The sequence below is a fragment of the Corvus moneduloides genome, chromosome 15 (genome assembly GCF_009650955.1).
Source record: "Corvus moneduloides isolate bCorMon1 chromosome 15, bCorMon1.pri, whole genome shotgun sequence".
Lineage (NCBI taxonomy): Eukaryota > Metazoa > Chordata > Aves > Passeriformes > Corvidae > Corvus > Corvus moneduloides.
Window position 1 is genome coordinate 15,163,990 of NC_045490.1, and position 15,382 is coordinate 15,179,371.

At 40.8% G+C, this 15,382-nt stretch overlaps 1 protein-coding gene across 3 annotated transcripts in view; it reads right to left on the reverse strand.

Annotated features, from left to right (window-relative positions):
- Positions 1 to 15,382, reverse strand: part of SLIT3 (slit guidance ligand 3) — a 469,203-nt gene that overhangs the window by 114,348 nt on the left and 339,473 nt on the right. For all 3 annotated transcript variants that reach the window (XM_032124874.1, XM_032124875.1, XM_032124873.1), the window contains 2 exons: positions 11,530 to 11,673; positions 8,853 to 9,016 (listed from right to left, as the gene is read on the reverse strand). In XM_032124874.1, coding sequence (XP_031980765.1) covers positions 8,853 to 9,016; positions 11,530 to 11,673 — 308 coding nt within the window. The remainder of the gene's footprint in view (positions 1 to 8,852; positions 9,017 to 11,529; positions 11,674 to 15,382) is intronic.

Genomic DNA, 15,382 nt, shown 5'->3' on the forward strand with positions numbered 1-15,382 from the left:
TTCAGTAAAAGTGCTATTAAGGTTTGCTCCATTTATTTAAATGCAACCTTAGAAATACCACAGCCCATACTAATATCAGCAGATTCTGAGCTGATGATGGCCAAGCTGTGGCCTTAAATGCTCCCTGAGTGCCCTTTGAGCTTGATTTCAGCTCCCAGAGGCCCTTCATGCTGGTGGCACTTACACTGAAAATTTGTAATTACCACTGCTTTTCTTTTCTCTTTTTTTGGTTTCCTCTGCACTTTCCAGCAAGGTAGCACACACATGCTACTACAGACATAGACAGCATTTTGTTATTCTGTTTCTGAGCATATTTGCTGGGTTTTGTACATCATTCGCGGATGGAAGCCAAGCATTCTCTCTTTCTGACATCCTGGATTATTTCAAACAGCTTTTTTCTTGTAACTCATTCCTGCAACTCTGACATATAAAGCAGGGCATTCAGCTCAGGCTTCAGTGCTCCCACTGAAATAAAGCTCTCACTGACTCCAGTGTCTCCAGAGCTGTGCCACTGGGCAATGATTCTGAAAGTCACATCTCAAACGTTCTTGCAGGATTCCCAAATGAGAGAGGAAGTGGCTGTCCTCTGCAACTGCTCAGTGCTTTGCTGGACTTCAGTGAAGGTCAGTGCTTGTGCTTTTAAATACATATCACCTGCCTTAGTAAGGGGTTTGCAGTGCCCAAAGAACAAAGTCAGCATCAGGCAGATTATTCATTACCTACATGGAGAACAAGGCAAGTACTTGAGCAGAGATGACAGGTAATAGAGCAAGGGTCTGTGCCGCACCACTTTGCTATGACCCAGCACTGTTATGCAGAAAAGTCAACTGTCAGGTACTTGGGAACTCCAGGAAACAAGTACAGTGTTAACTCAGCCACCCCACACTGTGGGTTTGGTTCAGCAATGGAAGTAAGGCTTGATTTTGTCTATCTCTGCAGTCTAAGAAATAAACCAAAGCAGTCTTTTAGGGGAACCTAACACAATAAACCTTAAATCTCCACAAGCTGCCAAACTAGCCAGAGTCTGAATTGATAAAAACATTAGATCATTAATTTTCTTTGTGACTCATGCAAGCTGACACAAAACCATATTAATTTTCTCGCCTGATTAATGCGAAGTATGCATAATCCTGGAATCCACACCTCATTTACTTAGAAATCATAACTAGCATTCCTGCCAATGATTTTGTATGGCCCCAGTGAAGAAGGATGCAGAGTCCTATATCCTTATTCCTACACTGCCTTAATAAAGCAGCAGTTCTGGCCTGGGCTCTCCAAACAAATTAATTCACAGTACTCTGTTAAACAATAACAAGTAACAGTTCATGTCTTCCAAAGACACTTACACTACATACTGGTTTGCAGTATTAAGTGGGATATCTGTAATAAACTCAGAAATTTCAGTGTCAATGAACTCCTTCAGTCCTACTAGAAACAAATGCAGTCTGAGCTCTGCAAACGCCTTCCTGAGAAACCCCATGAGAATATTTTGAACAAGTCTCTATTCCTTTGCTGCACTAATTAAACACCACTTACAATAACTGCCTAAACTAATCATCAGCTGCAATGAACAGAGGTACCAGCACACAAAAAAGTCTGTCAAAATCCTAATTTACGTCCCTAGAATACAGGAGAGCCGAAATACCAGGAAAGCACACTATTTTATAAATTACATTGAAAAGAATTCCATAAGCCTTTGGATGTACACAAGATCATCCTGCACAAATTTTTGCAAACAAGAAGTTGAAGAATGAAATACCGTATCTCCAGCTATTTTCCAGCTTCCATGAAAACCCCTCCCTATAGATACTTTATAGCCAAGCAGCACTGTATGGTTTGCTCTTGGTGTTAGTTCACTTCTTGTAATCCACATTCTGTTAATCAGTCACTGAACCTGCACTTTGTTAAGAATTTGTATACAGGACCCCATGTTTAACTGTCCCATCAGGCTGCAACACCTCAGGAGACTGCTGCAGTCTCAGAATAGTCAGACGAAAAATTTATTGTCCAATTGCAGCACCAACATCCTTGCACTGGTTTCAGCTGACGAGCTCTCTTCATGCCAGCACCTCCCCGGTTATTTTCTGTGTCCCACTCAAGTGACCACTGTGCACACAGAAGGTGCTACCTTAGCATCTCTGGTAAGTGTTGCTCAGCTTAACCTCAACACACGGAATGGCAAGGTGAGAGGAGAGAGCAAACTTTGTCCCACCTTAATTTTCGAGACTAAAAGAGCAATCAATCACTCAGCTTTCTGACACAGGTAATTAATGGAACAATTCAGATCTCAAGGGAGGAATCTCCACAGCCCTGTACTCTGCCGAGATGGGAATCCAGGGTAACTGTGTTATTTGGATGCCTAAGTGATAAGGATGCATCTATGACTCAACATCCATCCTCCCTCTTTCCTATAATTGCAAGTAATGATGCTGGTGGGTAACAAAGCTGTTCAGGTATTTTGCTTTTTTGAAGACTACTTCAACTCAAAACTAAAATGAGGCACAGCCTAAAATAAACTCTCTAACTGAAACACATCAATTTACTTTCTTATTAAGAATCACAATCTCTGCCAAACAGACCCACCTGTTTTATGTTAAGCTTATGCTTCCTTGAGTGGAATGATTTCCATTCTTTCCCCTCACTGCAGAGCCAGAACCCTTCACCATCGTGTTCTTCACAGGCTGGTGAAGGCTTAGAGTAACTGACACAATTTTTACATAAAGATCTGAACTGCTATCAAAGATGTGCAGAAAAGGGAGAGCTATAATCAGTATCCAGTACAGCCAAATTAATTTAACAACAGGAACATTTCCACAGTGCAAGGAAATTCAGCTCCATTACTATTAGTCATAGCAGTTGTATTGTGTTCTCTAATGACTTCAGCTTCAGGAAGAATTCATGCAAACCAAAGCCCAAATATACTCAGTTTCAGTGTACCATGAAAAATGCATATTCATAATTACAAATTCAGTGCAGGATTTAATCTGCAGGTGATTTATTGGTGTTGAACAACCTTCCATTCACATGAGAATAATTCTTACACACCACAAACATATCCTCAAGTTTCGGTACATTCAGAGGGTTTGTGAAAGTAGCTTTGCTGAGCCTTTGTGTCCTTCAGGGGGAAAAAAAGGGGCACAACATGCAAAATTTAACTGAAAAAAATCAGAACATACAAAAAACCCCCAAACTAAACCAAACCACAGACAGAAATCTGAATGCAGTTTGTCAAATCATAAGCAGTGTTTCCTATCCCTTTCCCTCATGCCAGGGCAAAAGCCGTGGTGAGAAAAGTGCTGGAACTTGGCCCCAGATGAGATTTCCCACTAACAAAAGAAAGTCTGGAGCACTCAGGACAAACCCACAGGCTGTCAGGGCTTGGTGCCTGCTCAGGCAGAGGCTGCTGGAGCCCCACACACCAAGGGCAGGATCATCACATCTCCAACACGTGTCCCTGTAGCACAGCAACAAGGCAGACAGGAGCAGGTGGGTACCTGTGCTTTCCATCAGACAGAAAGTGCTAAGGGCAGGAGCATGTCTACATGGTCTGTAAATGACTATTTGCTTATTAAAAATGAAAGGAATTTGCAAAGTTGTCATCAGAGTGATTGGCAAATTATGGGAACAACTGAAGAGTGTTTCAATCAGATAAATTATGTAAGATCTGGGTTAAATTCACCTACCTTTCATGACTTTTAAACATTGCTCGAGGAATAGCAATGCATTGCAGCTTTCAGTTTGAGAGCTCAAAAATCTTAAATCGTTTTTACACATCACTAGGAGCAGAGAAGGGGATAACCCAAGGAGTCCAAAGGACACAAAATGTGTGAACTGCCACAGGGAGGGGACAAAAAGTCCTGATGTGCAGCCTGTGCTCTCCTGACTCCATCCTCAGCAGTTCCATGCTTCTAAAGGTGCAAAAACGCAGGGTAGAGAGAAGGAAATTTCAGGTGATTATAAGAAACAGCAACTCTGTTCCAAAGCAGACAGGTAACCTGAGGAAGGTGAGTGTGTATGAAGACAGAGACTGGAAAAGACACATAAAGAATTAGGAGAAAAGTTGCAATTAGTAAGAAGAGATTTTATCAAATGCCTTAAAAATTATGAGTGAACAAAAATCATCTACATTACCATCCAATAATTGGGGATAACATGAGAGAAATGACACTAGCCCTAAATATGCCAGGTTTGGACCCAAATGTACCACAAAGGCTTTGCTTTCGGTTGGGTTAACAAGAAGTAGTGTCCAAAAAGGAGAGAATAATGCTGGCAGATGGTTCATTTTCCTACTCCTGTTCTCCCCTGTCCTTTTGATTGTACAGCACTCTCTGGAACTGAAGCAACTAATTAAAGGCAGTTAGACACAATGTACGCAGGAGCAAGCACAAAGACAGGTTCACCTCATACTATTTCAAATAGCAATCTTCTTTATAAAAGTATTATTTCTGAGAATTAGAAGATAAAAAGCTTTTCTGATGTGATGTTTGTAGAAACACATTGCTTTGATCATTATCAGAGATAGTTTGTGTCAGTACAGCAGGTGGAACTTCCATTGCTTTTGAAATGCACAATATACTGAAAAATGCAAACATATCACAGGGAGAAATAGATATACAGCTGAATGCAAGGGCAATTCTTTCCAAAAGCTATTTCATACACAGTGTCACACAGCAATCAAGGAACCTGCCAAGTCTTGAAGTGACAATAAGCTACCACAGAGACGACACAATCTGCTCATAGATTCATTTCCCTTACTCCTAAAGCCCAGTGCTGCCTTAGAAAACAAAACTGCTCTGTAGTAAACTTAATCAAATGCTTCTGGGCAGGATATTTGTGTTGATCTTTTTTCCCCTTATTTGTACTAAGAATGGAAGCCCCCAGTGACCTAAGGCTGCCAAGCACCATTGGATCCTTAGGTGGTCAGAGTGGGCAGATGTAGCCAAAAAGAAAATGATCATCAGAAATTCACTGTTACCACTGAAAATGACAGTATTTCCCTTTTCTAAACAGAAGAGAGAGAGAATTAGTCACAGCCTGTTCTTCTGATTTCTCTTTCAAGAAAACATCTCAGATTCTTTAGTCTCAGATTGTATAGCTGTGGGGAGACAGCTGAGCAAGGGGGAGATTTGTTATCATTGTGGTGCATTGCATTAAGTGGAAAGCAGAAAATCACAGGAAATAGTATCTATTGAAATCTGAAGTTTAAACATATTTGATGGTATATTCAAAAGCTTTGCCTGTCTCACAGCCCTGGGCAAAAACATGTCCTGTTCCCTGCTGTTCCTTCATTTCATGCTATAATGCTTCCAATTCTCCTTTTAAAAAGAATTATGTACATTATCTACCTGTTGCACAGAAGCTCCTTCCTATGGCCACTCATAACCTTTGCAGATGTTGCTCCATTCTTATCAGTAAAAGCTTGAGTCATTAGGTTCTGGGAGGAAATAGCATCTGGGAAAAATGCCTCAATTGAAAAAACTGATCAGCTGAAAAAAAGAAGGCAAGCACTTCTGGCTAGATGCTATCTACAGGATGGTGGGGACCTGGAACGAAAGCTGAAGGAAACAGTGAACAGAATGAAGTTTTGTAGATCTGTCTTCACAGTTTCATTTAATTATCAAACACAGTTCTATTAAGCCCATCTGCCCCTGTGTCCTCTTGACATTACCTTCTCAATGCTCCTCTGCCACTTCAGACTGATGAAACTTCAAAGATCTTAGCTCTTTTCTCCTGTTCCTGCTTACCACTCCTCTCTCCCATCCTTATAGAAAAAGCACTTCCCTTTTTTCCTTCAATTTACTGAACAATCACATTTTTTTCTCATAACAGGTCCTTTCTGACAGTCCCCTTTATGATCACAGAATGATGGAATGGTTTGGGATGGAAGGGACCTTAAAGACCATCTTGTCCCACCCTCTGCCATGGGTAAGGACACCTTCCACTAGCCCAGCTTGCTCCAAGCCCCATCCAAGCCCTTGGACACTTCCAGGGATGGGGCAGCCACAGCTTCTCTGGGCACCCTGTGCCAGGGCCCCCCCACCCTCACAGGAAAGAATTTCTCCCCAGTATTTAATCTAAACCAACCATCTCACAGTTTAAAGCCATTCCCCCTTGTCCTATCACTACATGCCTTTGTGAAAAAGAATGTGGAAAACACACAGATTGCTTCAAGACAACCTCAGGATTTTATGACTTTAAAACTGTCCTTTCACTGATGTCAAAGTATTAAGCTCACCTAGGCTTAACTGCTCCTGGGTGTGATCCTGACACTGCCTGAGTACCTCTGCTCCCACAGAGCTCACACTTCCTGTGCATTCTCATTTCTTCTCAAAGGTCAAAGACTGTGTGAGGATAAAATCCCTCACACTTCTTCCTTAACCAACCTCTCACATTCCCTGTGTTTTCCCCTCAAAAAGCAACTTTCTGACCATTGACATGTACTAAATGCATTACACAAACTACATGAAAATACCAGGATCCTGAAAAAAATAACTCTTGGAGAAAGAGATGCACATTACAAAAGAATTTAAAATGAAAATTCTTTTCTCATACACTGAGGAGAAGATATAAAAACTAGAGAGGGAGAATTCCAAAGAAAGTAAGGACACTGACAAGTTACTAAGCCTTGCCATCCCAGTGGATTGTGTCATCCCTGGATGACACAAAGCACTGCCCAGTGCTCTAAATGAAGATTCATACCTCATGGACATTCTGTACAGAGACGTGCTGTGTTAGACCCCGGGATGAAATGTATTCCTCAAAATGAAAACACGGAAAACTCCTGCTAAATGCCAAGCCTGGAGCAGCCATGATTCAAAGGGACAAATTGAGCAGAACAGGTGCCAAGGATGTCTATTCCCTGGATTGATTTACAAACTAAGATTTTCTAAACCATTAGATGTTCCCTGTCTCATGTGAGCAGACAGAAAGTCGAGTTCAATGTATCTCATCACCATCTGGAAACTCTACAGGCAAGGAGCTCTTCTCTACTGAGCTTTTGAGCAGCATTAGTTTTCATCCAGCTGAAATCTTTGTTCTGAAGCTGTACAATCCCTGCTCTCCTCCATAAGTCAGGTTTATTCCTTTTTCCATGTGGTTTTGATATAGATGCAGAGCTGGAGACCCAGGGAAAAAACAGACTAATGCCTCAAGGAAAGGACCCCCAAGACAAGAACTCACACAAAGTATTATTCTCAGCATCACCAGGTACTGTGCTCTGCACTGTAGCTCTTCTTAGCTATGACCTCTCCTAAATGGTATCAGATGGTGTTTGCCTTCCCCAGTCTCCTGGACCATTGTTCAGAGCATGTATGCACACACGTAACATTAATTCCTCTAGCCTATTAATAAAAGCAGAAGAAAATAACAATGGCAAATTGGGTACAGGTTTATATAGATCTGTTTCTGCAATCTGCTTTCCTTTCTAAACTATATTTATGCATTTTCATTTCCAGTTTCTTTAGATATGAATATTACTGGCTCATTACACTGTTACTATGATGGACACAAACCAAAAACCTAGATACAATACATCATAATTTCAGGTCTGATTATAAATTTTGCGGCTTGAGTCACAAGGGATTGAAGACTTTAACAAGCCTGCCCAAGAAAAGCTGACTGCAAACGAAGTTATCTTTATTTTCTTTTCCCCATAAAGGGAAGGTTTAGCTCGGCATGTTGCTCGCAGAGATGCACAAAGCACAACGGCTTGTTTTGGGCTGCTGCCACTCATCTTCATGCCGCATCCCCATCTAGAGCCATTAATCTTTTACCACCAGGAACACAATTAATCATGCTTCTTTTCAGAGGAGAAAGAGAAAAATCATAGTAATTTTCATAGAAAACACTGCAAGGTACTCCATCAGTAACAGTCATTTTTCTCCTCAGTACACACTAATAGATTTGCTTACTGAAACCTGCTTGTCTTTAAAGTACACAAAAATGCAGTAATCCAAAATAGACACAACCAATATAACCGATAGGAAAAACACATCAAGGAGTCATCTGCTTAGTTGTGCTGTGTAAGGCAAGAAATATCCTTTTACTGACAGCTGAACCATAAATAAAGAACAGATAGGGTTGAGAAAAAGCTGTTTATGTTACCTGGGAGGTTAATTTCAGGTGGAAATATTTTTCCGTCTCACTCACAAGACAATATCTTTGCCTAAATTATTATGAACTTTTTGATTCAAAGCTTGCTGAAACTAAAAATCTTACCAACTTTGATGGCAATTTTACTTGAGTTAGTGTGTGTTAGTTGTGGACATAAGGAAATGGGTCTATGAAAGCACGTGAATTGATGCCATTCCCTCACCCCCAGCTTCTCTCCCATCCCAGATCAGAAATGCCCATTGCCAGTTGCATAAAAATCTCTCATACTGTTCTCACTCTTTTAAGTCTGGGAACTAAACTTGAACTCAGTTCTCATTAGGCCAGTAAGAGCTCTGCTTGAATACAAATGACAATCCAGCCACATTCCACACTGTCAAAATATAACATTTCCCACATGGATTCATATATATTGTCATTGTTTTCCTTAAATATTCAAAAATTTAGTAATTATTTACAATTAAATGTCACAAGCTTTTATCTTTTTTTTTCTTTGCTTTGCTTTTAAGAGAACACAGCTATAGACTGCTTTTTTTTTTTCTTTTCTTTTCTTTTTCTTTTTTTCCTAATCCATAAGGTAATTGGCTTTCTGTTGAACTAACCGAATTTCCCAAATTTAATTTCCAAAGATGCTCCCTAATATCCATTACAGCAAACACTGTCCCGCAGATTCGATTAGCAGGCTCTCTGGACCTGCTTATTCCTGAATTGAGAGTGCAGTAGAGGCTGGATAAATGAATTACCTGAGCAGCGGAACTTCTTGCTCTTGATCTGGCTGATGCGTTTGTTGGCAAGGCGACGGGGATTGCTGCAGCGAGCGCCGCTCGTCTCGATCGGATTATCCTGCAGGTAATCAGCCAGCCACTTCAGATGGCAGTCGCACACAAATGGGTTCTGAGCTAAATGTCTGCGAGAAGGATGGGATGTTTAATCAGGAGTGACCTGTGACACTGTGCTCCATCATTGTTTTTCACGAACGCTGAACCTGAAGAGTGGAGTAATTGAATCAGCTCCCGAAAAAAAACCACCCCAGGCCCGGCGGAAGCCACACGGAGCTGCACCGTGAATGGGAGAATTCTGTGAGCGCTCACATTTCGCAGCTCATTAAGCCTGCAGCATGTCCTCGCACAGAGGAAACAAAAACTAAGACGGCAAAGCCCCCTTTACAGGACACCGACCTGCTGTCTACCAAGTCCCACGGTTTCTCCTGAGAGCCTGACACGCTGCCTTTTGAGAGAAATGCACCTTACCTGAAGATCATTTTGTATCCTGGTTTAAAGGAAATTTTATCAGCAAGCTCAATTTCCTAGGGATCAAAAGGTGAATTAGTAAAGCACCTTGGATCTTTGGGCAAAGGCAGAAGAGATCCAGAATCCTTTCGCAAGAGTGAAATTAGTATTTGCACATGCTCATCATGCATTCCCTTTATATGTATTTTTTCCTGAAGCAAAAAGTTTTAAGACTGACATGTTTATGCAAGGTACAACTTCATTCTATCCTTCACCAGAATTTGCACAACTTGTTTCCTATAAAACTGTAAATAGGTGTTATAGCATTGACTTTAACTGGGTATTTAGACTTTGGTAACAGAGATCTGCTGGAGCATCTTAGAGAGAAACAGTGTTTCTCTGCTGCTGTTCCTCATTTTGCTGGACAAAGCTGAGAACTGTGTCAGGAGAGTTTGCCAGGTCTTTCCCAGAGACAGGTTCTAATCTCAGTTCAGCTAACTTGCATCAGTCCCTCTTGACCTCCAAGGGAGCAGGACTCAGCTCTCCAGTAAAGACAGGTTAAGAAAAGACAGATGTTTCAATTTCGTTTGGACAGAGGTACAAAGTTATAGCTTCACAAGAACTCTCTCACTCTGTTACTGTTTTTCACTTGTAGAAACTTTTTTTCTGTTTGCAGTTATTATATTTATGAACTGTCATGAACAAAGTAAGTGTAAAATACAACAGGGCAATGGCTGTCTGGGACAGGGAAGGGAAAGCACACAGAGCAGAAAGGGCCTGAAGAAACTCAAGATTCCTGTTGCAGTAGAGCCATTCCTGCTGTGAAAGGTCCAAAGAACAAAGAATCACACAGAGACAGAATTTGGGTCTGGTTTTGCAGCTCTAGAAAAAACACAGAGGATGGCAATCACTTGGGAGTATCAAAAATGGGAGAATGAATCAAAGCTTTTCATGACAACGTGTCTTGAAATGGGAGAATGAATCAAAGCTTTTCATGACAACGTGTCTTGGTGTGAAGAACAAGTCCATTCTAAGTAAGGGCCACCAGGAACACCAGCAAAACCCTATGGAAACCAATGGGGAACGTTTATACCTTAGGGCTATAAACACTAAAAAAGCCTGTCGTTTAACCTGACAAACCTTACATACCCCTGTAAATGAACCCCCTCTGTGGCCCCTGTTTGTGTGTGTACATACACAGCAAGCTGCAGCAGCAGAAAGCATGGTAGAGCTGGGTGGGCAGAACTGGGGGGTGTTGTACACAATTATTCCAGTGCTATAATAGTTTGCAGTAATACATACTGGCCAAATATCTGTTGGAAATTCAGGTTGTGTTTGCAGCTGCCTGAGGAGGTGGCAGAAACTCTGCTGCAAGATATCATTCCTATCAGTTCATTTGTATATGATTTAAAACATTTATACAACTAATTCAGCCACTGCATTCCCAGTATTAAAATATAGAAATGTGCATTTGCATAGGAAAAATTGCAGTACTATAGTGTGTGTGTGCATATACACTGCAGTATGTATATATATACACAGCCATACATATTTTAATACTGGAATATCAGGCTGCCAACTCCAGCTCTGAAGGAGTACTATTTACCTCATTATCTTATTACTCACAGCTTTAGGATGAGACCTTCTACAAAATATTGAATAATTTCTGTATTTTTGCTTCTGACGCCTATTCTAATGCCTTCAAATTCAAATACTCTCAGAAAATGTTTAGTGGATTTTCTTAATGGATCAAATAAGACAACATATCATTCCCCTTAAGTGGAATGTCAGCTGAAATGTGGTTACAGAAGTCACGAACTCCACAGCAGGACTCAGACCCAGACAGGAGAGATGCTGACTCATTGGCTCACTAAAAACTGTTAGGCAATGATCCTAATAGAATCTGCTGTTCATATCTTACACAGAGTCAAATGCACACATCATCTCCCCAACAAACAGCCTGACCTTCCCACAGTTATGACATTCCTGTCACTAAGGGCAGGCTGTGTCGATAGCTGCCCTTGCTGAACTGATGCAATGCTCCTTCTTCTTGCTCCTTTTCTCTCAGTGAGGAAAAGAGCGGCTGCTACATGGATGTCTCTTCCAAATTGTCTTAATGTCAGATGCAGACAGGCAACATCTTTGGTGGAGAAAGAGAAAGCTGTCATTTATGATATGCCTGCATACTCACAGAGTCTGGATCGATCGCAGAGGTGCAAAGAGCCCCTTGCTGATGGTCTGCAGTTTGTTGTCATAAAGAGATAACAGTTTGAGATTATGCAGACCTTGGAACGTGTTTACCCTCAGGCAGTTGATCTTGTTGGCATTGAGAAGCCTGAAAACAGAGAAAAGGTTTAGAATTCATTAATCTTGTAATAATCAAGACAGGCTGAACTTTGGGGTTAAATCTAAAGAAAAAATATTAACCTAGTCACCAAAGCCAAGCCACATGTAAAGGCTTCATTTGCCTGTTATATTTAAAAGGTGAAAAGCCCACAGTCGACATGAGTACCCTCATAGCCGGTGAATATACAGACATATAACAGTGTTAGCCATCCTAAAATGCTTTGAAGCTGGGGTGTTTTGCATGCCTAGCCCTCTCCCAATTTATTCAAAATTCTACACAAATATTTAAGGAAGCCTTCAGCTTAATATACACAGGAATAAAAATTACTCCCCACCTTGCTATTCCATGCACACACACATACACACAGCCCACGATGAGAACAACCCTTATTTTTCAATTTTCTCTACCAGCAGCTGTCTTAATTCTAACTGAAATTCTGAGAGTTTGAAATCTTTTGATAAGGACTGCAGGGTTAATTTGATCATGGAAGATTAAAAAGACATCTTTCTCCTGGAAGACAAAAAGAGAGAAGGGTAAGGTCTGGGCTAAGACTCAGTGAAAGGAAACTCAGTTCACACCCAAGGACAGCCAGGCAGGGGCCCAGGCTGCCACAGGAGCTGTGCAGTCCCTGTCCTTGGAGGTTTTCAAGATGACACCAAATAAAGCCATGAGCAACCTGCTCTGACCTGATGAAGAGGTTTTGCTTTAAGCAAGGGTTCTCCAGACTATTGCCAAGTGATCACTTAAGGTCCCTTCCAGCCTCTACTGTCCTACAATTCTACAAATTCCAGTCACATCAGAGTCCTGTGCAGTTGTGGAAAAGCAGCACAAAGGCAATTTAAATACTATTAAAAAAAAATATATATATATGTATATATATGTATTTTACATCTACACAGCAACCAGCTGGTGGAACTAATCAGGTCAGCTAGAAAATCTTGGACAGTAGTTGTGCAAGTTTTCTTAGATCATCCATCCAGTGTTCTGCCCTGTACAATAAGTGTATAAAAACCCAATAACAATCTGCATCTCCTGCTGAGACAATCAAACACGAGAACACTTAATTTGTCACTGTCATCTGCATAGGTGGTATCTTGCACTCAGAAGGGAAATAGGCAGGAAATTGCTTCTTAGCAAAGCCCAAATTCACATCTTTAGACTACTACCAGCCAGAGAAAAATGGTAAATTGCAAACAATATATGTTGTTAACTCAGTTCTCTTGAGCACAAAATTCTTCCCTTGTCAGTGGGACAAATATTGCATCACTGTGGCTCTCTCTGGGGCAGTACACTAACATGAAATCACAAGACAAATATGTTTATAGGCAAAAAGGAAAATATATCCTCTATTCCTCAGCAAGCAAAGGCATCCTCTTAAAGACACCTCTAACAGCACAGGGAGCTTCCATTCTCAACAAACTGCACAGGCACCACCAGAGACAAGAGGGCAGCCACTCAGGAAGAAATAAAAGTTTGATAACTGCACACAATGCTTTTCATTTCTTCAAAAAGTAATTCAGAAGATGCTTCCTCTGCCTTTATATTCCTGAAACCTTTGGAACATCACACTCTTATTACAGTTCTCTGCTCCCACTGTTGTTTTGGCAGAGCCTTGTTACTGCAGCCAATGGCCAGAGTATTAGTGATACACAGGAGATGCAGGCATACTTGGGCAGCATGGAGAACTCCAGGAGAACAGAGCTGCTTTGGAATGAGAGGGCTCCAAAAAAGAACTCCCCTTTCTGGCCTACAGAAAAGTCAGTATTGATTTACCCAAATTTCCTCCTTTACATGTTGTGGAAAATAAAGTTTGACATTACTTAAGACAAAATCCCATAGAAGGCAATGATGGATAAATTAGGTTACATTTTTGCATGAACTAATAGCTAAAACAATTTTATGAAATCATAAGCAGCACTAGAATGACCCCTCTGGAATCTGTACTTCCGTGACACCTAATCCACACTCCTGTTGGCTCCTCCAAAAGTAAAAGGGTAATTTTTCCATTGGGCTACAGGAACAGCTCCTCCTCCTTTGCTCCAACTGCAAATGTCATCTCTTCCTGCTTGCATCTTACAGCCATTTGTATGTCCAAACCAAAGCAATCTTTCTCCTCTCAGATCTCACACATCATGCACTCCTCTTTCCAGCTTGTGGAGTACCTCATCCGTAAAGAATGGGTTAACAAGGCATTAGAAGGCAGAACCAGGTACTGAATTTTGAAAATCCCCAGGCATGCTCTTAGGCATTGCAAATCCTTTGGTTTCTACCCCCTGTCCTTTTGCACTGGTCCCACTCTGATTTTAGGGAATACACATCAGCTTGGGCTGGCTGTTCCTGTCCCATGACAGAGGCTTGGTCCCTGAGCTGCACAGGAACAAAACTGGAAACAAGTATGTATTTCAACTTCTTTTGCTAGATGCTGATTTTTTTACAGTATTACAGTAATGGTTTGTGTTGCAAGCAGTACTTGTAACAAGGCACAAAGCAAAAATGAAAACAATCTCAGCAATAAGAGAATTTACAACTGAACTACAATGGTATTTCTACATGTGGGTAACCAGTATGTCTTTTTGTGATGCCTCACAAGTGCACAGCAGAGCTGCTTTGGGCAGATGCTGTTCCCTCCTGTGTAAAGACTGGGCACAAAGTCTACATTACTGATCCATCCCATTGAATAAACCCTCTGAGAAAAACTGACCTGCAACTGCAGTAAATGTACTGGATTCAGATTCATTCTCCCATTAGTTTCAACAAAACATGAATAAACCCAATGCTGAAAAATAGAATTTACAATGTGACGAGGTTTCCTGGCATGAATTTTCAATGACTCTGTTCATGGTGATATAATCTGTGACATTTATTTAGAGCCAAACACCAAAAATGAGATCAACTGATCATCCATATAGCCACAAATACAGAGGCACACACTCTCCTTTAAGCATCAGAGTGATTTGGAATAGAAAAGTGCTTGTGCAGATTGTTTAGAAGTGGGAATTTAGATCCTAAACAGCTTTTCTGAGGTGACAACATCTATTCTGTGTATCACAGACAGTATGCTCAACAGTTATCCAGGTGTAGCCATATGGAGTGGATGGTGATACATTAATGACTTATTTCTGATCAGAATCAGTGAAAAACGGGGAAGAAGTGAAAAACTGAGGAAGCAGGATACATCACCCCTAAAAATTTCTTCCTCCTACTTACTGTGAGTTAGATGATGACTTTTGGCCAGAAGCACTAAGGTTCATATTCCTTTCAAAACTCTCAGTTATTTTAAAATATCTGCTATGAATATTTCCCTCTATAAATCTCAGTTCTTTACTTAATCTTTCTTCACTATCCCAGCTCCCCTAATGGCATCTAATTATTAATTAGGTATACAAGGCAGGCCTCACATGGTGCTAAAAGTGGTTATAAGAGGTTTTTTTTTAACTAACACAAAGGCAGATGAGAAAAACATATTCCAGGAAGCAGAAACACTGATCTTCTTTGAACACTGAACCAGGCCATAAAACATACCAAGGGTTCCTTTTATTGGACTAACACCAAAAGAAGGAACAACATTAAAAGGGGAGTCTTATTTTAGCAGGAATTACATGGTATTTATTTTTCACCAAGTCATGGTGAAAGTAAATTCCACTAATTCTCCTATTTTGTTATCAGCTTGATTGGATGAGATTTACACACGGCCTCC